The following is a 23,778-nucleotide window of genomic DNA, read 5'->3' on the forward strand; positions in this document are numbered from 1 at the left end:
TGAGTGCAAAAAATATATTCATACAGAGAAAATATTTTTTTAAAAAAATTTATTTATTTTCAAAAAGTAAATATTTTCCAGCGAGAAATAAGTCATTGAATTGTTGTCCAATCGATATATGATTCAACATCAATTTGACGTTCTATTCGTTTATTGACGAATCATTTCTTGTTGAATAATCAATAATTTATTCATAAAGAATAAAATAAACTGTATGTTTCTCAAATTTATATATATCAAAAAGATATGTATTAATTATTCAATATATTATCTGAAAAATAAGCGAAAATTAAAAATTGTATTGTTTGAATGCTCAAAAATATTATAGACGAGAAATTTAGCTTCTAAAATCAGGAATACATACGAAACTTGTTTGTATATGTTAGAACAAAATGTATGCATTGTATAAAATTGCTAATTAATGTTTTCTACAAATAAGACTTTTTTTTATAACAAATTTCTTTGTACGAATACTTTTTCCTTTCACTGTATATACTTCATGAAAGATGAAAGAAAGATATGATATCTGATTGCTGCGATAACCAAGTTTTATTTATCAAGTTGATATCTTCCGAACCTGTCAATCGAAAGATCGAGCTTATAATGAAAAAAATCAAAATAAAAATAATCTCGAAAAAATTAATTCAAATATTGCGGGAAGACAATCATGTTATAATCTGTTCATAAAAAAAGAAAAAAATTAATCGAAGATATGAGTAATATCATTGAAATTAATTTTTATGATATCTCAAGATGTGATTACGTTGAAGTTAATAAAATCGCGCACAATGTAAAACAGTTTTTTCTCTTATCACTTTGATTTATATAATCTTCATGATCCGGAAGATATCATAAAATATTACTATATTGGCGATTTATCTCGATTTTGTTGCTGCCTGGAGTTTCGCAAATATTTCGATCAACCCGATGTCTCCGTAACCACGATGTACTACAGCACCATACTTACGTCAGGTAAAACTTTACAAACAACATCCTTGCGACAGAAGGAGTCGTTTTCACGAAGAGATGCTTGAACGCGAAGACTTTAAGCAGACTTCCGTTACAAAGTTTAAAAGTTTGCGTGAAGAGTTTATCAGTGCGAAGCGACATGAAGTATATATATGATGTTTCTTAACAATGAATATGCTTCAGCAATGTCAACATCTGACATTTCTAGTGATTATGTTCTCTCTCTCTCTCTCTCTCTCTCTCTCTCTCTCTCTCTCTCTCTCTCTCCATTTTATATAATGAAAGTTCAGTTTGTTCAGTTTATCTAAAATAAAACACATCTTTGACACATTGTTAAAGATGAAATGTAATTTTAACTTAAAAACGTATAGTAAACCTTCCGAGATACAAAAATGTTAAAATTAACATTTTTTTATACAAAAATGTAAACAATGTACTTATAATATTTAGTGACAAGTATCTTCGAGATAAACATAAGTATGTAGGAAATCGGTCTTGAACTCTATTTAGAGTATAGACGTCAGGGAGCAGAAATGAAGTTAACGAGCCTTAAGTACTTTGTCAGGCATAAATAACAATTTCAGTGTCTTTTTTTAATGCGTCTCTTTCTTGCGATTGCATTTCGTATTACGACAAATTAGCGGAAAGAGATTATGCGATTGTTGTCTCAGCAGATAGAGACTATCAACTATCGATAAATTGTCACATCACATGTTTCAACATGTGATGTGACAAAAGTGAACTTTATGTGTCCAGAATAAAACTTCACATCATAAATAACGTAACCTTGCGAGCTTCATCGGTCATTGGTCATAGGCAAAAGATTTACATTTTGGGCGTAGCCGACTGCGACGCGTTTCGAACATTTGAACATCGCTTGAAACACTCACAATTGCGAATAAGAAACAGAGAAAGAGAGAGAGAGAGAAAACTATTACATAAATGCAACACCCGTCGCATAATATCGTAACGACGCTAATGATACCGTTTGCCATATGCGCGTGCGACGCCCTGACAATTGTAAATCGTGAACAAAGACACATAGTATTCGAGATCTTTCATATATGTGTACATATATGTAGTTGTTTTATTGCTAGAGATTACATCAGCCATACGTTGTAAAATCGAGATTTTCGTCTGTCGCGATTCTTAAATTGCCTCCTGTATCTCAACCAATAGGAATTCGTTTTTAACGGAAAAGTAATCTGCAAAACGTGGACTCAGATTCCAATGAACTAGTGAGAAATAATGAATGTATTATTACACGTGTACAAGTCGAGTTGCTCCTCCTTTCTGTTTCTCTTCTTTTCATTTCTCTCTCTCTCTCTCTCTCTCTCTCTCTCTCTCTCTCTCTCTCGTGACTTCGTCTTTAATTACACGCAACCTTCGATGACGACCTGTATAAATCAACAGACGAAAAACGAACATATTTACATGTCATCTCCGATAGCATTATATAAATCTCTTGTATATCTTTGAAAATATATATCAATTTATATATAAACGTAAAGATGAAATTTATCTGATTTTGAGAAATTTTTAATCTGACCTATCAAATTCTTATTTAATGCTCTCTCTTAATATTCAGTATGTTATTAATGAATTATTAATGAAAAGAAATTAAATTTAAAACTATAAAAAGAATTATTTATCAGAATGATATTTTTCATCCTTTTGATTATAAATATTTAATATACATAAACTTGATGTATTATTGACTCGAACGTTTGTATAATGAAATTAACACGTATCTTAATCTGCCAAAATATTCATAGCCAATTAGAAAATTATATTAAAATATAAGTATATTAAATAGTCACACAATTATAGCACACTATAATATATTAAATTGGATTTGCAACTTGGATGAAAACAACTCTTATAATAAATGTTATTCGTCACACATTATACAGATAACTTTGTCCATAAAATCGAAGCAAAATCTAGTTGATGTTGTTAATTGTAAGTAGCGGATGTTATGGATAATCATGTCAGAGTAGAGACATGAGATTCTGGAAGAACTAAAAGACATTAGCCACGCCTCGCTTTAAGAAATTGTAACAATATCGGTATTCTTTCTTCCTCTCTCCTCTCTTTCTCTTCCTCTTTCTCTTTAAAAGGAAAGCCCGAGCTTCGATCGATTTCACGCTTCACTACTTTGTAAGGCCTAACAATAAGCTAAAAATAGCACAAAGCGGCTGTAAAACGTTCTTCATATGTACAATTCAATAGAAAAACAGAGAAAACTGTTTTATTTATTTATTAAAAAAAGATAATAATAATAAAACTATTTAATTATTGGCATAAACACAAATTAAATTATAGCAAAACTATTAAGACTTCATTAAATCATTTTTTATTTACAATTACTTTTTTATATGTTTAAAAAAAACGAGTGCTATTATATAAATAGAATAAAAGTTTAAGATTTGTAATTGTCGACTTTTATGAACTCGCGAAACTTTCCTTCAGAATCGTTCATATATAATTGATTACCATGAAGATACTTCATGATAATTAATACTAACATGACTCCTTAAGAATGAATTTAACTTGCCGAACGAAGTTAACTATTTAATCCCGATAGACAGAAATGGCTCTCGAACATGCTAGCCATACATTGCGCACTATCTTGTTACTTAAGAAAAGGAACCATTTAGAAGATTGCGTGGAGATAGAAGATCTTTATTATACCAATCGAATTTGTTCGATAGTCAGACTCTATATGTGTCTCTCGGCTGACATTAAACTTGCTATGAAAAGTTCTCGTCTACAAAATCACCAACTTAATGTTTATTACTCCGAGACAATTTTTCAAACAATATAACCAGCGATATCGCTGACTCGTTAATTATCAGATACATCTGTTTTTGCGAATCTGTTCTCCCGCTATCATTCGTATTCGCGATAAAAGATACGCATTTGCTAACAAAACGGAATAAAACTGGCGCCGACAACGCAATCGAAGCTGCGGACGACATCTTCTTCAACATATATTGACTTCACGACCTACGCCTCGTAAATAAACGGCACATGAAGTACCTTGATGCAGGTTAACGAGCGACAGGCGGAGTTGTTTATTCGGTGTTAACATCTTTAGCCCTGAGATTTTGCATCATATGATATACGCGTGCAGTTACATTTTGCTGGGGAATGCAATGTGCTAGAACTGCTAGATAACGACAAAAATCTGTACTATGTTTCAACACTCTTTTAGAACAATTCTTTTAGAAAAAGAAATTAAAAAAGAAAAAGATAGGATAGAAAGGAGACAAAAAAATAGTATTTTACATCTATTTATGACTCCTTCCTTTCCCTATCTTTTTCTCTTTTACTTTCTTCTTCTTCGTTTTTCTAAAAGAATTTTTTTTTTTTATAAACTTATAGTAATAACTTTCAATAAATATACATAATTTAAATAAAATATTAATATTTCAATATTGGATTGTAATAATCATATTTTACTTAAATTGTTGAACGTTTAGAAGTAATTATTGCATCAAGTATTAGAAATAATGTTTATAAATTTATAAATTTATCTTAAAAGACGAAATAACGCAAGAAATATTCAGAAAGTATAACATATGCATTCACGCGTATTAAGTTAAGTGCAATTAATTAAGTGATCATAATTTTTCGTAGCTCATACAGTGTCGAGTTACATCGGTGCTGAAAGGCGAATGGAGAGCAATAAAGCAACTCATAGTGTAAGCGACAATCGTCACTCGGTCGACTCGAAATCCAACGACGACGACGACGACGACGTCGACGGCGGTACAGTCTACGTGATTGCATTCGGGGGGAAAGAGGAGAACACGGAGAAAGAAAGAGACACGGAAGAGAGTGGTAAGAACATGAATCATATTTACTGGTGCACGAGAGTGACTTCATAGTAATAGTATCGCGCACCATTCTCGTGTCACCACGAATCATAGCATATTTCCCGTTACAATTCGAGATCACGTTTTCGTGCATCACATTCGAATATAATATTTTGGTATGCATATTTTGACATCAAATACATCGAAAAACATTGATATATTTTTTTTACATCCGTTCTGCATTTTGCATTAATATCAAATCTTGCGCGAAGGTAAAAAAAATCATTAAAAGCATAGTAATTATATTCATTATTCAAATCGCAACCTTCAACGTTTCGTGAGATATTTGCATCGATAATAACGAAAATTATCACTGTAAAATGTTACTTTGATCCGTCAATATCGCGTTACATTCTTAACCTTTGTAATATTTCCTAACAAATTGTCAAATTCAAGTTTATCTGCCAAGCGCGACATAACATTTCGTTTTTATGACTCGATGCTAATTTAATTCTCTGCACAAACAAAATCGAGAGATACGACTTCATTAATCGGAACTATAAAATACCAGTAGAGGATAAAATGTTTAAAAGTAGAAACTAATGTAATAATAATCGAAAATAAAGTAATAAAAAATTTGATGTAATTTTTCGGACATTTAGCTACATTAAATTAAATACGATAATGATAATGGACTATGATTCACAGTACAATTGAACACAGTACATATCGAAAATATCATGTAAAAAATAAAAACGTGTAATATACGTTAAAGTTGTATTTTACGTGATATTTTCAATATTATTGCACTGTGTATTTACAGAGCACAATATACTATAAAAAATTATATATCCATAATAATGATAATAATAATCGCATAGTGTAAAGAATCGGTCTTATCACTTAGTGCATAAAGTGATACAAAACTAATACTTGAAATCAAGTTCTCATGCATCCCGTTAAAATCACTTGCAAAGAACAATTCTCGGCGCCGCATGCGCCAAGGATTTATGCAAATATGTAGTAGTATATCTTCATTTGCATCGCCTTTCTGAGTTCACATTGTACACATCATGCATTATTAGTAATCGAGAATGTGCGTTTTGTACACACACGTCATCAATCGGAAAAAAGAGTGCAGTTTTTGTAGGAAACTTTCCATATCGCGAGAATATCGGGAATGGAAAATATGCATCGCGTGAACTTTAAACATGAAATCAACATGAATTTTTTTATATTATCTCTTGGTTTCTTTGATCTTCTTATATATATCTAGCAAAAAAAGATAACAAACTACGTATGATAACGTATGATAATTTACATTTGCAAATATTGTTTGTTATCATACATAATATGATAACAAACAATATGTAAATGTAAATTTGAAAAATAGATAATGTTCTTGATAACGCTTTTGATTCTACTAGTACTTTAGCGACGAAGCATCAAACTAATTTTAGATGCGACGTTCATCGTCTCGTATTTCCATCGAGAATGGCATCTTAAAGTAGACAACAAAGAGTAACGTGGATCGCAAATAAAAACATCTTTTGTAATTCTTTTGTTACTCTTTTGTAACTTAAATATATTTCTTTCTACTTTGACGTGAACAATATGTCAAAAATACCTTCTCGTAATTCCATTATAGAATGTTTGATCTTCTCTAAGAGAGAAGAATTTTTCAATAATACTTAAATATTTAAATTTTAAAATATTTGAAATAATTCATATTACGTAAAGAGAATTCTTTCTTAATTTTTTTTCTTTTAATTTTTGCATGAATATATCATTTTATGATACTCATTAAGCCAACTTCAGACAACATGATCAATGTATGCCAACATTAGCAAATATTATACACATACACATGACATACATAATTATCCATACGAATATATGCTAATATTTGCGAATGTGCGTAAATTAAAGTTAAAGTAGTATACATTGGCCATGTCATTTGAAGCTGCTTTACATGAATACCACTCTAATTGTATCCCTGTGATTCGCATGAGCGTAGTTTGCGAAATCAAGACATTTCTGATTATTAACGAGCTCCTCGCTCACAGGTCCACATTTTGTTGTAGTCAACAGCGACATGCAGAACCCATTGGATCCGTGGTCGATAGTATGGTACATCGGCTCGTTTGGCGGCTTGGTGGCGTTTTTTCTCATCGTCAGCTGTTCCGAGTGGTGTTGCCGACGAGGCGGTCGACCTCTGACAGTGCCCTATGCGCAACGTGCTGAGACGTTAAATACAACCGGAGTTACGGAGACCCCGCCGCCGCCTTATCATCTATTCGCTCCACCTTCTTACGATTCCGTCAACTACAACGAAATTGTCGACAAGACGTCCGACGAGAAGTTGGACATCTATGTGATTTCAGTGCCGATCCACAGGCCGATGGCGCAGGCGCCAGCGTAGGAAACCTTGGAAAGGCTCATCCTTTTGACAAGGATGCCCGATTCAACACTACTGATGGTCGACAGTCGATCGCGGAGAATCGATCTCGCGATCCCTTCATTAAAGTCGCCAACAAGTTCGACGTTGAAGAGGACTGATCGAGAAAGAAGCGCAGCTGTTCTGGACGCCGTCGTTGCAATTGTACAAATATAGTGACAGGAATGATTATATGTGTGTCTTTCTTGTTGTGCTGAGGAATTAACTCACTTGATGCCATTGACAGAAATGACAAGTATAGTCAAGGCATTGACGTCATTCCGAAAAAAAACGAGTCGTTTTTTTGTGTTTCTATTGAAAGATGAAGGACATTGAGACCGAATTCTGAGACGAAATTGTATGAAAAATCATCATCATACATTGATCTCAAGAAAGATGATAATACAGAAGTGACGTCGATCGAAGTTTCGATATAATTCTAGATAGAATTTAATTTTATATTATTCCGGAAAATTAAATCAATTTTTCACGATTTTTAAATGAGATCTTCAAGTTGCGAAAATTAATATCAATATCTTCCTGGAAATTAATATCAATATCTTCCTGGAAACAACAAGAGAAAGAAGAACGATAATTAATGATACTAAAGATCTAAGTCAATACTTGTGTGAAGGATTTATTGCAACGGTACGCAGAAAAAACGATTTTGCTGAAAATCTAAAAATTTCTCTAGAGCTGAAAATAATTTTGTGGGACCATCAAAATAAATTACGTAGAAATCTCAAATACGATGCAAATGATATTGCAAAAAATTTGTTAATCCTAGCAATTAATTTGAGCATTCTACATATTATTTTGATCATTCAACAAAATTTTCAGATTTATCTAGTTAAATTGTCAGACTTCAAAACCATTCTTTTCATATAATATATCGAAATGACACAGATGATATATTAGCTATATGGTCAAAGTAAAAAAACTCGAATATTCTCCAAGACAAGTTATAAAAAGTTGATTAAAAAAATTGAAAAAAGATTGAAAAAAAAATTAAGCGGTTCTTACAAGAAAAGATACATTCGTAAATTGACTCCTTAAGCTGACAAACAATATAAACTTAAAAATATATTGTTTAATTGTAGAGCAATAATTAATGTAATCCGGCCTGCGGAAAATAGCGAATCGAATCACGCGAAAAGTTAATCGTCAATACGTTCGTGAGAACGTATTGTTTGTTTTGCATGTGTGATGTTAAGGAATGTATAGTTTGATAGGCAGAACACATTTCAGTATATTATATATAATTGGAATAAAAAATGATTCAGTCAATCACTGCCATTCCGAGACGAAATAATCACGATTTAGTTTAAATGTAAATTTAATGTTATCGAGGTTTCTTTTTTATTGTATTTTTTATATGCTACTGCGATTTAAAAATAAGTAATAATTAATGAATCTACTTATATACACATGTACACGTATACACACATACATATACACACACACATAAACATCAACTTTGAAAAATTTCCACTTATTTCTCGTCACAATCAATGATCATCATCGTCTGTCGTCGGTGAAATAGCATTATATACGAATTAAGAGAATTTTACACGTGATATCGTATGCGATTGGCCCCAATCGCCTATCGACTCCGTCAATTAAGGATGATTAGTGTAGATTACAAATCGACTGCCATGAGAAGCGTTTCCCCGCGAACGAGGTCGAGAAAAATAATTTAAGATAATAAAGCAAGCAAGTGTTTGCCGCGGAGCAACTATACACGAGAGTAATTAAACGATAAGGACGAAGGAGGACAGACATCGTAGATCCTCCCCTGAGCAGCGAATCGTGGGATATCAATTAGACGTTAATTAATATCGCATTTACGACTGAGCTTCTGCGCGGCTCCTCATCGTCAGAGAATACACTTCTGGCGCAAAATCGAAATCCGTAAACACACGATACGTCGGCGAGTATCGGCGTGATTCCGTTATAACGAATCTTCGGCGAAACGAAACCCGATCGAATGTACCATACAATCCTCTGGACTAGAAGGGATTTGATTTCAAGTCAAATTGATCGTATCGTTTACGCCAATATCAAGATAAACACGATTAAGAGTATAATGAAATCTCGATCCGATGCCGTAGTTAGTTGTAGACAAAATAATAATTTCATTATGCTTATAATAAAGAAAGGGGAAAGATAGATTTTTCTCAGGATCAATAGAGAAGGATTATTGTAGAATTTTGCATTTACAAAATTGCAATAATGTATATAAAGATTAAACCGTTTATATCACACTTTGGAAATAGAATGAGGCTTCATTCAGAAAATAAACGATAAATTCTAAAATATATAATACGAAAGTATCAAATATAAACGAGCATTTTTTTTATTATTTATTGAACAAGAATAAAAATATAAAGGAAACAAATTATTTTTCTTTCATATAATTCCCTGCTCCATTAATACATTTTTGTCAGCGGATAGGCAGTTTGGCAGTTTCTTCTATCAGTAATCCAAACAAATGATAATCGTATAGAAAGATTTGATTCAATGCGATTATCATTCGAAGACGATGCCAGTATAGAGAAATTTGTACGCAATTACTGCGATCACACAATCTATTTTTATGAAAACGTGATCGCCAATATTCACTAGCAAAAATATATTAATGTAGCAGGAAACTATATAGAACTATATAGAAAAATAATTTGTTTTCTTTATATTTTTATTCTCGTTCAATAAATAAGAAAAACAATTTTTCGTTTATATTTAATCTATCCTCATATATCTATTATAGATTCAAGTTTTAGTTCTTTCGAACATAGAAAACTTTCGCGGGATGCAATTAGTAGATATAAGTATTCATAAGTATGTGAGAGAGGTATGTGTGTTAGAAATGCTTTAATTAATTAATAGCGAATTAGTGTATAACTTTAATTAAAATTAGTTGTATAACAGTCACAATTATCACGATTGTTTATTGCGATTAAAGTACTGAAGAGAGTGTACTACGTACCCCAAAAATCGAAGTAATATTTCGTAATAATATATAATCTCGATTTACGATCTGCGATAGATTTTCGGAAATCGTCTTTTTCACAGTTCACATTTTTAATAACATCAAAAGGTTGTAAACAAGAAATACTGTGATTCACGTAAAAACAGCTAAATAGATAATACAAATAGATCGTAAAAGCAATCTCGTTCTCAGCAGCGTGTTATCTTTTTCAAAGTGAACGATTCGCCTATTTTCCCTGTTGCTACTGTTAAAATTATTATTACTGTTATTATCGTAGCTATACTATCGTACTCTTGACTATGCTCGCGACGTATTCCCAATTGCGTAGTTGAGAGTACATTGCGACCCCGACTCGTTATTCATAAGACTCACGAAATAACGGCGCGCGTGTGCGCTGTTAATATTTATTTTTTATACTTTTATACACGCTGTTTATATTTGGATGTTCCTACGTTACCAATAAAATTTTTTTCCTCACGTAAAAGACAATTGCGTTACTTATGTTGATCACTATGCAAGAAAAACGATTCTTTTTCAATGATATTGACAATAATTCCTGATGCAATTTTAAGTAATTAATTAATTAATTTTACAAAAGCCTTCATTATATAATTTTCTAATTAGATTTTTTATTAATATCTAAGAACATATTTAAAAAATAATTGAAAATTATTGAAAATTTAATAAGGCAATATTATTGAAAATTAAAGAAAAAAATTTTCAATAATATTAACAATAATTTCTTGTGTAATTCTAATTAATTAATTAATTAATTAAACAAAAATTGTCACTGTTATTCTTTAACCAGAAGATTTTTTATAATGACATCTATCTGCGATTATATTTAAGAATAAAAATTGACAACATCAAGATTATTATATCCTGTTCCTAAACAATTTCATTTAGCTTTAAAATTATTTCTGAATATTGCAACATTTATTTTCAGCTGCATTTTATTATACAACAAAAATTTATTATACAACAAAAATTTTCCCATAGGAATAAATTATATTTAGCACCATTAATATTTAGCACCTACCTTCTCTCGTTCGTCGTTGCAAACAGGATATCCGACTTCCAGTCCAGTGCTTAATTGATATTCGATAGTGGCTGCCGAATCTCATGGATTCTGTATTCTGTGTCTCTCCTCTCTTTCTGAATCATCATGATGCGAATATTCTGAAACACATGGCCAGTGGACGATAAAACGCAATCTTCCGCATGGAACAAGCATATCGCGATTTCCACGGAAATTTTCGACTTTCCTCGATCTCTTGCGACATCTTGCTTCCCGATCCCGCACTCTTTTTTAACCCAAGGATTTCAGCCTCCAAAAGGCTCAGTAACCATGCAGACGATCCCGTTTGGGATTCCCGCACTGCGAATTCAATGGAATACAAAACTTGCGCGACGCGTCAATAACCGTTATATGCTTTCAACTCCAATTACACTTATTACACTTATTACACGGCGGCGCGGCGGTGGTTACGCGTGCGATTGACATAATGAAGTTGGCCGAGACAGCACAACATGTCATGTCCCCGTTGTCTGAGATCTAAAAATTCGAAACGGCCGATGCAAACTTCACATAAACTTTTCCGAAGTCGTGTGCGCAAAATTACAAAAATAAAATACATCCAAGTCTTACACGGCATGTGACGCGAATTCGATTACGAAACGCAGCGGTAACGGTTACAATAAAAGACGATCTATTGTACAATGCATTGTAAATCTTGTCGTCAATGTCCTTGTCGTAATGCTTGACGACAGATATAATTAGAAGCGATTGATTCTTGAAATATTTCTCGTATATTCAATGTCACGTGTAAAAGTATTAATATAATTTAGTAATATAGATAATAATTATTATATACCTCGTTGGTAAATTCCAACGATCCTTCCGAGCCGTTTTTCTTATGATTTATCTAAATTCGATGTTCGTTTTATCTTCTGAAGGAGTTAGATTATTCGATTTTGAAGGAAGAATCATGCTATGCGAAGTCAGGATTATGGTTGTAGTCCTTTCAATGCGACCGACGTATCGCAGGTGGTCGTAGCACCTACGAATTGATGGGAATGTCATATATTCGCAATAGCCCGAGCGTGCGATTTATGCGCGATTTATATAGACTTGGCGGGCATCAAACCCCACTACTCGCGCGCCAGCCAATCAACTCGATGCCTTGCTGCGGGCATTGAATTCGAGCATTCATTGGAGAACGCTAGCTTTCGGATAGAGTATATAAATAAGCGTTACGCAGCAAAGATTATACTTATTTTCGAAAACTGGGCATGTTCGGTTCTCGGAAGATGCTTGTATTCGGAATGTGCTTTATGTTAACGTATATTTGAATCTAATATTAGGATATAGTTCACGTTACACAACAATATTATAATTTCGTTAAATCTATTTTTCGACATATACACAAAATCTAATTTCGTTTTCTATTTTATTTATATACAATAAGTGTAATGATTATTATAATACATTTAGTATTTAACAATAAATAGAATTTACATTGAAGTTACGTTGCTATTAATATCTCAATTTGAAGAATTTTATTATAGAACTTTAAATAATAAGTATATTTCTATACTTGCAACAATGTGTTTAAATAATGCACAATTTTTAATTTATATACCTTTCTTCAAATTTCAGTTGAGATAAAAATTTGTAAGCGATTTTTTTTTCAATTCGATATCTGTTGATTTAAATGACGAATATTTATCGTAAATTTCGATTAACGTAAGAATTTAATTTTTTATTATTAATTTATAATTTTGTTATGCATTTTTTTTTCAAGATTGCTAGCGTATTTATAAGTTCAATCTTTTTCTTTATATAGTCTTCTCAAGCTATCATTATTCTCTCTCCCCCTCTCTCTTTCTCGCTCTTTCTCTCTCTCTCTCTCTCTCTCTCTCTCTCTCTTTTTAATTTTCTTTAATTTAAAAAACAATTTAATTTCTAGCCGGACGATTTCGACAATCCTATATATGTAAAATGTCGAGATAAAGTTTCTCTTTAGTATAGATATGTAATAAGAAATTATGTAATTAGAAATTTTGCTTCGAGCAATTCAGACACGGTTGAATTAATCGTCGATTAATCTATAAGTAGCAAGTTAAAACGAAATGGTTACACCGTTATTAGGAATTAAGAGAAAGAGGAAGAAAGAAAAGCTATACTAATGAGCAAGTGTTGCTATTTACTGTGGCCAATGACGACGCGAGGCCACGACAACTTTCGAGTCATTCGGGTAATGTTGGCAGCGCCGGGTAACCTCGTTTCCGCGCGTCTATTGTGACAGCTGTCATAGAGGAAAAGTTAAATGCTAGTTGAATCGTGATCGTGGCAATTGCGTGTAAACAATTCTTTCGTCGTGACCGTGTCTTGTAAAACAGCCTCGACTTTGCGCCTCGTCTTGAATCCACGACCAAATTGTTTTCATTCTCGGCGTCTTGAACAACAACATACACGGTGAAGGATGACAATGGGCGATGAGATCCCGGTTACATCACTGGTTCTTCCCGTTATATTAAGGCCAATATTAACCAAGGTATCGGTTGAATATCTTTCCCAAAACAATCATGTCTTTCCCATAAATATTTCCATTTATGTTTAACGTCTTGTATTGACAATGAATAGTTATCTTTAAATGTGAAAGAATAAATGGAAAAAATTGTGCGCAATTGTATAGTGAATTGTTTCTTGTATTGGGCTTTGCACCTTTTGATAAAGTTTGATCAAGATTCTTATCAAGATTGTATCATCTGAATGTGTTTTCTCCCGTTTGTATCTTTTTTATAAATAATATTTTCGTCTTGTTCAACGTCTTGTACAGAATAATTATCTTTTAATGGTAAAAGAATAAGTGGACTTGAAAAAAAAATTGTGGGTAATTGTATCTTGTGAATTCTATTTTGTATTATATCTTTGATTTTACATCATTAGATATAGAACCTCTTGTTACAAATGTCTGTCAAATAATAAACATGTTAAATTTTTACAGCTGGAAAGACAAAATGTTATGGCGGCACAGACTCTGCGTACGGCTCTCTCAAAAGCCGAGAGTTCGCATCCTGGAATTACATACGATTTAATTATGGGTATAATACGCAGAGCAGAGCTGAATCTTGATATGAATGAAAGTGTCTTACGGTTACAAGGCACTGCTTCTGATTACGATGGTAATATGTCTTTTATTTATATTTTATTTATCTTTTATTTATATAAATTATCTTTGTGTTTGTACATAATACTATCGTAGCACTATACTATCTACATCTGATTATTATTATTGAAAATAAGCAGATGCATTTTGCCTTTGATTATAGCTGTGGAGTATCGCTCAGCACGCTCAGAAGATGCATTCCAAGAATTGAATCGTAAATCGATTTCTTTGAAGAGAATACTTAGCAGAATTCCCGATGAAATTACAGACAGGAAGACTTTTCTAGAGACAATCAAGTTTGTATAACATATTTTATATCTATAATTTTTATATAGAATTATATAGCTCTATCAATTATATTTTCAGAGAAATTGCGAGTGCAATAAAAAAACTTTTAGATGCTGTGAATGAAGTTACTGCATTTATACCTGGTTCAGCTGGTAAACAAGCCTTAGATCAACGTAAAAGAGAATTTGTAAAGTTTAGCAAAAGGTTCAGTAATACATTAAAGGAGTACTTCAAGGAGGGGCAGTAAGTACACAGTGTCAAAATGACCAATCAACAAAAATAATAATGCCAAAAATTAGAAAAATATTCACTACAATAATGACATAATTAAAAATTGTCATTTTTTTTTTAATCGCTTGCAGAGAAAGAATGGAAATATAAAGAACAAAGAGAAAGAATATACTTTTACTCTTTAAGTTATTACAGTTACTCTTTAAGTTATTACACCAAGATTATAGATTTCAAAATTATTACAAAATGATTCAGAACATTGGAATTTATTTTCTAGAAAATTTTGTTTTCTTTTTAGTTGTGTCATGTCGTTGTAGCAAATGAAGAGTATTATTTATATTATATTTATATTTTAATTAAACAAAATTTATATTTTTTACAGAGCAAATGCAGTATTTGTGAGTGCACTGTACCTGATACATCAAACAAATATGATTATGCTCACAGTAAAGGATAAATGTGAGTAAACAGTTTTACAATGAATTTCCAGTGTTGTATGTGATAATATCACGAGAGTCAGCTAAACATTAATATTACAATCAGCATAACATCCTAATCTCACATATTCTATTATACAAGCAATGATAGAACCTAAATATCCGGTATAAAGGATTTAACGTCATTATGTTGTCGTTAATCGATTACACTATAGTTTTTGTTATAAATAAAATTTTGTTATAAAAAAAAATTGATATATAGATATATATAAAATAATAAAGATGTTGGGGTATATTATTCAACAAATTATATATTTATACTTTTATTTTGTGCCAACTCAAATGTCATATTAATCGTCAATTCTTATTATAATGGTATCAATAATAGTATTGTATATACAAGAAATGTTTAAAAACATGAAAACGACCTTATTGTTGTATAAAAATAATATATCATATATATATATATATTGTTTCCTTTTATCTCAGAACTCTAAAGAGTATAAAATTTAAGTAAAATTTATACAAATCTGGAGGTAACATTGAAATTCATTGTAATAGTGTTTAGTTTAAAATTCAGGATGAAAAATACATTTGGGAAAATTGAATCCTCATTTAAATAATTTTCAACGATCTGTTTATACTCTTTAGAATGAAATAAGGACAGAACGGTAGAAGTATGACAGAAAGGAATTTACTGCTCCAAATGTACAAGAAATAAAAATTACTTTATTGATAACAAATGTACACAAATTTGTTGTATTTCCCATATGGAAAATTGTGAATGGCTTGCCTATCTACATCCTCATCGCATTAACAATGACGATGAATAACAGTAAGAATTAATGGTAATTATGATAATGAACATGTTACTGCAAAATGTACAAAACTCTTCAAGCCCGTTTGCTGTCAGAGAATACACGGACAATGCAGCCGACACCACTTATATTAAATACCTTTTCATGCCAAAGTAACAAGTGACTACTGCTACCTTCTGTCGGGATTTCAAAACCTCGATAAATATACTTCATTAGAACATCTATTAAGTCACGATCTAATTGTGCTAAACAATCGTCCACTTGATTTGACTTTATACTTAAAAGCACCTTTTGTGTTAAGTTTCGTGCACTGTCCTGCAAATAGAAAAATGTTTCATGTACTTGCTTATATGTATATATATATATAGAAATTTATATTCAATAAAATACACATAATACTGTGAGATAATATTGGGTATATTCAGCTTGCAATTAAGGTATTCTTGATTTATTTATTCATAGATCTAAAAAGTCTACTTCAATCACAGGCAATAATTACTGAGCACTCAACTGTTATGTTCACTGAACACACCCATCAGGAGCATGCTGGATTATCAAGCTTGAAACTACATATTTTTTCATAAATTGTATATGAACTCTAACATCTATATTCAAATTTGCAAGTGGTCTTCTTAGAGAATCATATATAAATCATAAAATAAAAACAAAAGCAAATTACGAAGTAATTTTCATTAATAAAATATAACATGCTCCTTTAATTGTGGATCTCAAGAAATTCTTAGTCACAAAATTTAAATCGATTTACATTAGAATAGTGACTGTTCCACAATTAATTTATGTAATTTTCAAGTACACGATGCCATTCCATTTAGCAAATCACAAGTCGCTTCACAAAAGGTGAATCACCGTCTCACAGTTTGAGGTTACCTTTACTTGCTGATTCTTACACTCCAACGGTGCGGACTTTAATACCGATATTAGAGCCTCCGCGTTCTTACCCTTGATAATTGTGTTAAGAAAAATCTCATGATGGAATTGTTGAAAAGTAAAGATTCTGCGGAATGTTAAAATATTGCAAAAGGATATTGGCTAAGAAGTGTCAAAATCTCGTTCTCGTCCGGACCGGTGGGCGCACCTACGCCGCCGTCCGCATCCTCCTCTTTGAAATTGTTGTCGCTGTATTGGTCTACGTCGATCTTACGGAATGCGGACGCTGAGGTGTCCTTCTTGCCGTCGTTCCTCGACATCTCGGTTGTATGCTTGACGTTTCCTGCGCGTTCACGTTCACGCCCGGCTTATCGAACAGCGACAACAGCGTCAACAGCGACAGTCTCGCCCACAGTACTTAGATACGTTCGAATGCAGGTCGCGCGCATCAGCGCGTATCGGGCCGCGCCATATTGGCACCGATCGGCTCGTCCACATGAGTCCACATGAGTCTCTCAGACTTGATTTCTATGTATCGTTTTTTTCTTATCTCCAAACATGGGCTGTTTAATTCGGTGAATAACAAGAATAAATGCAGCATGCGCGTCATGCGTGAAACGGAACGCAACCCAAGTCAATGGTTGCGTTCAACAGAACACAACAGTTTTGCAACCGTTTTATGATTCTCTGCTGAAATCGGATCATTCCTCTTGATCTAAATGCATAAGCCAATCAGCGCGAAAAAACTTTCAACAATTGCAAAATAAACGTTTCTGTTGAACGCAGCCAATGTCATATATTGTAGCATACTTTATCCGAAAGATATCCTGGAAATATCTTTAGAACATTCATAGAACACAGAGACATCTTCTGGACATCCTTAGGACATACTTTGGAGGTCTATGTTGTATGTTTATAGATAATATCTTTTATATGTAATATGCTATATTTTATATAATAATAATACTAAATATAACATAGAAACTTGTACTGTATGATTTGCTATATGAAGCGATCTGATTTACACTTTCTTGTATTATTTGTTTTTGTTTCTCACCAACAAAGATAAATGATTTCAAGAACATTGAACGTAAATCAAATTGCAGCTCCATACATGGTAAAAGCTCTATATATGGTTGATTAATATTGCTATAAATAAAAATTATGCGTAAACGTGTAAAATCCTTTTCTATTAGCAAGCGCAAACTGTATATTATATATCCAATCTTAATATGTGACCTGATCTACAATGCATCCTAATTAAATTGTATTTTCACATAATAAATAAGAATCACATGGGAAAAAACACACAAAGAGCGCAGCAATTCGCTTGTACGAAGTGAGTCACTAAAATTGGACTCCAAAGTGAAAGTAAATGAAATGTATTTTTGACAATACAATTTTGTTTAAAAATTAATTCAGGGACCGCACTTTGGAATTTCTTAGAAAATTATAATTTTGCGGAATATAAAACAATATGTAATACATGAATGAAATATTTAACATTTATTTAAATATTGCTCTTACATTCTGAAATATTTTGCGATATTCTTGCAATATTATTTTGGGATTTTGGAAACATTTTACGAATTTCAGGAATATTTAGCGGTAACAGGGACACGCGTGTAAGCAAAAATAATTCTAGAAGTATCACCTTTGATGCCACTAATCTTACAGCATCTCAAAATGTCTAAAATAAAACTTAAGAAATGATGAATTCTTTGAACAATTTTCTGTTTTACTTCAAGGGATTTTTCTAATTTGTCCATTAAAAATATGATTCTAAATCAATATTTATTTGTTATGATAGAAATGTGAATATGCAGATGATTCCTACAATTCTGCTACAACTCATAATTTTTTATCAGAAACGAAATCCAGTTCGACAAAATGTATATATATTTATATTAAACTGGTACAAGATTTTTGTTTTAAATAACCTTGAAATTATATAAACATAACATGCACAATTTATTTATCTTTTTTTTCACACACGCACTGCACACAATTTTACATTTTTTTAGAAGACGATTTGAATCTTTTCCGAATATGAAAAACGGACTATTAATGGATGCGTTCAAGGAGACGCCTATTAGCTTTTTGTGTCAAGCTATCCTTGTTTTACGTTTAATGAGATCGATAAAGATAACACAAATAGCACTAATAGCGTTCAAACGCACCTAAAATCAACTTCACTTTGCATGTATTACAGACTTGTTTTATTGACCCATAGTTCATCGAGATTTCATTTTTGAAAAATTGTAAAATAATTGTATAAATACAAGTATGATAATCTCATAGCTTTCCTCAGTTCTAACATACGTCATGCTCGAGAGAGCTGACGTATGTTAGATTCTTAAAGAAGAACTCACTCGTGCATGAGGATGATGTAGGAAGTACGAACAGGAAATCAATATCTCTGTAAACGTGTGTGAAAAAGAGATAAACGATTTGTTCATAATTATGTATAATTTTCAAGACTAATGGCTCTTGTCTGGATGTTATATAGATATAATGATAAAAAGAGGATAATGCATTTTCCACTGTGAAAACGCTGTTATTTTATCTCTTATTTCTGTGAAATAAAATTATAGTTGCGAAGTTGTCATTTATCGTGTGACAGCAAACCAGATTATTCAAAATTATGCAGTTTAATGATAGATTGTGCTGTAATTAAATTGCAATAATTTGCAATGATTTCATGCGCATTATGTGATTAAATATATAAGTTAGCTATAATAGTGTTGACTGAGGATCCGAAATAAACAAAAATTCCAGTTTATTTTGATAGCAATTTGTACGAAATAAACGCTCCATAAATGACTTGGTCATTATATGCGTGAAATCACTGTTAATGCAACAAACATGTACGCAATGTGGATATCCCCAACCGCTTGTCTCTTGGTTTTTTTCCTGTATAAGGAAACAAGTCGGAAACATCAGATAAGAGTGGACAACTAATATAAATTGAAAAGCAGCTTACTAAAGACAGTCATTTGGTTGTTCTTTCGAGTATTATTAAGAAGCTTTCCTTTAATTTCTATTCGTTCTTGAACGGATTGGATTCGATATCGCACGGATACAATCATGAAATATATTTTTGCACGTGAGTAACAAAAAATGTAGCTCTTGATTACTTTTTTTAAATCTATAAGATAACAAAAATTTATTCTCTTTTTATGGATACGTTTGAATTTGAGAAATGAAATTTCTGATATTTTGTTAAGTCTTCAAATATTTAAAGAAAAAAACCGAGAGATATTTCTTAAGCTCTTATTTGATATTCTTCGAGATTTCTAAATTTGTCCGCGTTAAAAAATGTGCATATGTACGTTTGACATGTCGTTTTATTCGATAGTTGTGCAAGTATTGACTCTGATTTGGTTGGTCGCCTTGGCATTCCCGCAAAGAGACTGGTCGAGCAATGTTATTGATGACGCCATAATATTTGATAATAATGATGAAGCGAATAGCACCACGCAAAGGACAATAAATAATAATAATACTAATAATAATAACAATAACAATACTAATAATAATTGTCCATGTATCGCGACTGCTGAATACAACCCAGTATGCGGCACCGATAACGTAACCTACTGGAATATAGGAAGATTTAATTGCGCGAAAAATTGCAATCCACGTAAATATTACATTACTCCTATATATTATTGTTCTTTTTTCGTTATTACATTAAATTTACTTAAACTTTCTTAACATAAATTTCTATAAAACTTCTCTTCATTACTTCTATTTGATTATTGAATCGTTTATAATTTCTTATTTCGATGAGTAAATTATCTAATACGCTCAATATTTTTTAAGAACTTGAGATAAGAGTGATCAGAGCTTGTGAACCATATAGCCAGCTGAGCAGTAATTGAATACCATATGGTCCGCCATCACTCCTTCCATATGATCGATAAACATGACATACAGGTAAAGATAAATGTTAATTTTTAACGTAAAACATTTTATCTTTTTGCCTTTTATTATTTTTTGTTCGTATAAACAAATGATAAAACTGTCATATTTGAAATGTTACAGACTTATACGTACAATTAGAGAAAATTTCTGATATACAATCGCAAATCGTTAATTCCTGGTAATATCAACATGTCGCAAACTTTATGTATTAACGTAACGTTTGATGTATCTCATTACATTTTAAATGTATATATATTTTTAATTTGTAATTGCTGTTACGTTATGTAAAAATTACGGCTTATGAATATTTATATACTTATATTAAGTTTATACGTTATACATTAAAGTATATTTCTATAATTATATTAAATTAAAATGTAACATTTACATTACATTAAATTAGGGAACTAATTAATTATATGAACTCCTTTATATGAACATTTATTATATTTTAATATTATTGCATCGATTATTTATTTACTATTAATTAATTACAACAATATACACGCACACATATGTCAGCATAGAAACTACAACTCTTAATTTTTTATGGTTTTAAAATACTGCGAGATACTGCACAATTCTATTGTAATTACTAATAACGCGACTGAAAAGATAATAATTATGTCGATAGAATATTACTAACATTCTTGTATATGTGTGTGTGCAATAAGAATAAATAACAAATGAATGCTCACTTGTTGAAATGAGACAATTTGAATAAGCTACGACAAATTCTTAAAAGTTTTTTTTGTTAAGTGTACGGATAAATTCTTATTCAATATTCTAACATTATTGTTTCAACTTTTTGTTAGAAAAAGAATTTGAATAACAGCATCGTATGTTTTTTTTTTAATTTTAAAATATCTTTTATATTGTAAAGATATTTTTATATTGTAAAGATATTTTTATTTTTTAATGATAATTTTCACTATTTTTAATCTTTTATTTTCGAAAAAATTTGAAAATTACTATACAGCGAATAATATATCATTATATTGGGGAATTCCTTATATTTGCATGCATTGTAGACAGAACCGTTGGTTGGCAACCGGTTCTGTATAAAAGCAAGCGCAACTAATGCTGCCAAACAGTACATCATTGAAGGTATATGCAGAATCATCTTGGACATCTTGGACATCATACAACGTCGATTGCTGATCTTTTATCAAACTAATTTTAACAAAATGTTGTTTTATTTATTGAGTAAGAAAACTATTTTAAATATTTTGTACATAGCGTACTAAATTCTTATACATCAATTAGCACTAATATTTCAATCATATTGAATAATTCTCAGTTGCTGCATCGCCGTTTGTCATTACTGCGTTTCCACAAGTAAGTAAACATTCTTTAATAAATGCTCTGTTATAGGGAAGAATATTTAAATTGATTTTAGATATTTGTATACGCTGTCAAGAAGTATAATCATGTCTTGTACTAATTGTAAGCACAATAATTGATGACACAGACACATGACATTTGTGAGTCAATTAATTTTTAATAATTAGGATTTCTTTAAGTAATTTTTTTCTGTAACGATAATATCTTTATTTTATGCTCTATGAATAAAGAGATTAAAACAAGAAATGATCGCACTCCTATTTGTTTATATTTTAATATTTATTTTTAAATTCTGAAACGAATACCGTAAAGTTATCTCAGTTATCTTGTATAATTTTGTTGAAAATAATATTTCAGTATTTTCTAAAAAAGTGTCGAATATTTTATTGTAATATTTGAAATGTAAAATTTGATAAATGTATGTGTATATCACAGAATAATGCACCTATGGAGATAGCTCAAGTAGATGACTTCACTTTTGACGGTCCAGTGGCTTCTGAATCCAATGGAAGACAAGAAATTACTTCAACATCCACAACAACTACCTCTTCTATACTTAACAATATATATAACGCATGCAAAATAAACTGTCCGGTAATTATAATTCTTTTCTCACTAAAATCAAGATAACTTTATTTCAAACAATTTTTAATTTAACAGAGAATTTTGTTAAATAAATTTTACATCTACTTTTGAAAAATAATATTGATCTCTCTCTCTCTCTCTCTCTCTCTCTCTCTCTCTCTCTCTCTCTCTCTCTCTCTCTTTCTCTGTATAATAAAATATCATATTCTTAGGTGACGAGTGAATACAATCCTGTTTGTGGTACGGACAACGCTGATTACACTAATCCAGGAAGCCTGGATTGCGCGAAAAATTGTGGGAGAGGTGAGATGCTTCATAAAAATTTTGATATTTAACGATATTTATTTTATTACATGACAAATATATATGCGTAGTTATCTAAATCTAAAACTTCTTTATTAACGTGACAATAATTTCAAAGAACAATAATCTCAAACATATTTTCACTTTAATGCTAAAACAATCAAGCTAATTATTTAATATTTTTTAATATGTAAATATACTATTAAGGTAAATATACTAGTTAATGAACAGTTAGTAATTCAATTATTGGACACAACAACAAAAATTTTAAATATTAAGCATCGAAAATAATATGTACAACTCTAAATAAATTCGTTATTTATAAATTTAATAAGGATGAATATATTTAGAGTCATCATATATCATTAAAATTAATGTTCGAAATAATTAATTAATATTTAATTTTTGTCATTTTGCTTAATAATTAGGCCATGTCCATTAACTGATATTTATCTTACAATTAGATTGCTTTTATCAATTCTTTTAATTTATCTTTATTATTTATTATTACTTAGTGCTTGCATCCTTGAAGTTATATTAAATATATTTGTAAATTGAATATATTAATG

The 23,778-nt window shown here is 31.1% G+C and overlaps 3 protein-coding genes and 1 pseudogene across 5 annotated transcripts in view; 3 read left to right on the forward strand and 1 right to left on the reverse strand.

Moving 5' to 3' along the window:
- LOC108691020 overlaps positions 1-7,691 on the forward strand; it is a 14,784-nt gene extending 7,093 nt beyond the window's left edge. Inside the window, exons 2-3 of one of the 2 annotated variants that reach the window (XM_018198631.1) lie at positions 4,612-4,815; positions 6,857-7,691. In XM_018198631.1, coding sequence (XP_018054120.1) covers positions 4,612-4,815; positions 6,857-7,212 — 560 coding nt within the window. In that variant the 3' untranslated portion in view covers positions 7,213-7,691. The remainder of the gene's footprint in view (positions 1-4,611; positions 4,816-6,856) is intronic. The other variant, XM_018198632.1, reaches the window with a different exon arrangement.
- A 5,755-nt stretch (positions 7,692-13,446) lies between these two features.
- LOC108691021 (programmed cell death protein 10) lies at positions 13,447-16,012 on the forward strand. Of its 2 annotated transcripts, XM_018198634.1 has the most exons (6): positions 13,447-13,773; positions 14,227-14,404; positions 14,552-14,684; positions 14,755-14,919; positions 15,290-15,366; positions 15,996-16,012. In XM_018198634.1, coding segments are annotated over exons 1-6 (627 nt in total). In that variant the 5' UTR covers positions 13,447-13,701; the 3' UTR covers positions 15,998-16,012. The 2 variants fall into 2 exon arrangements, with proteins under 2 accessions (XP_018054123.1, XP_018054122.1); XM_018198633.1 differs by lacking the exon at positions 15,996-16,012 and having other exon boundaries at positions 15,290-15,544.
- A 55-nt stretch (positions 16,013-16,067) lies between these two features.
- On the reverse strand, positions 16,068-17,526 carry LOC108691022 (actin-related protein 2/3 complex subunit 5). The gene is made up of 3 exons (XM_018198635.1): positions 17,210-17,526; positions 17,051-17,123; positions 16,068-16,477 (listed from the first exon to the last, which is right to left on the reverse strand). Exons 1-3 carry the CDS (start codon positions 17,368-17,370, stop codon positions 16,238-16,240), a joined length of 474 nt encoding a protein of 157 aa, XP_018054124.1. The 5' UTR covers positions 17,371-17,526; the 3' UTR covers positions 16,068-16,237.
- Positions 17,527-20,923: 3,397 nt separating this feature from the next.
- The window catches only part of LOC108690918, a 3,528-nt pseudogene continuing 673 nt past the window's right edge, over positions 20,924-23,778 (forward strand).

The sequence above is a fragment of the Atta colombica genome, unplaced genomic scaffold (assembly GCF_001594045.1).
Source record: "Atta colombica isolate Treedump-2 unplaced genomic scaffold, Acol1.0 scaffold38, whole genome shotgun sequence".
NCBI lineage: Eukaryota > Metazoa > Arthropoda > Insecta > Hymenoptera > Formicidae > Atta > Atta colombica.

Excerpts from the sequence above, each read along its gene's own strand:
- LOC108691021 (XM_018198633.1), top strand. The coding sequence starts at position 13,702 with ATGACAATGGGCGATGAGATCCCGGTTACATCACTGGTTCTTCCCGTT. Across the intron at positions 13,774-14,226 it reads TAAGGCCAATATTAACCAAG|CTGGAAAGACAAAATGTTAT; the intron begins GTATCGGTTGAA and ends AAATTTTTACAG. Across the intron at positions 14,685-14,754 it reads ACTTTTCTAGAGACAATCAA|AGAAATTGCGAGTGCAATAA; the intron begins GTTTGTATAACA and ends TTATATTTTCAG.
- LOC108691022 (XM_018198635.1), bottom strand. The coding sequence starts at position 17,370 with ATGTCGAGGAACGACGGCAAGAAGGACACCTCAGCGTCCGCATTCCGT. Across the intron at positions 17,124-17,209 it reads ATTTTGACACTTCTTAGCCA|GGGTAAGAACGCGGAGGCTC; the intron begins ATATCCTTTTGC and ends CACAATTATCAA. Across the intron at positions 16,478-17,050 it reads GTAAGAATCAGCAAGTAAAG|GACAGTGCACGAAACTTAAC; the intron begins GTAACCTCAAAC and ends TTCTATTTGCAG.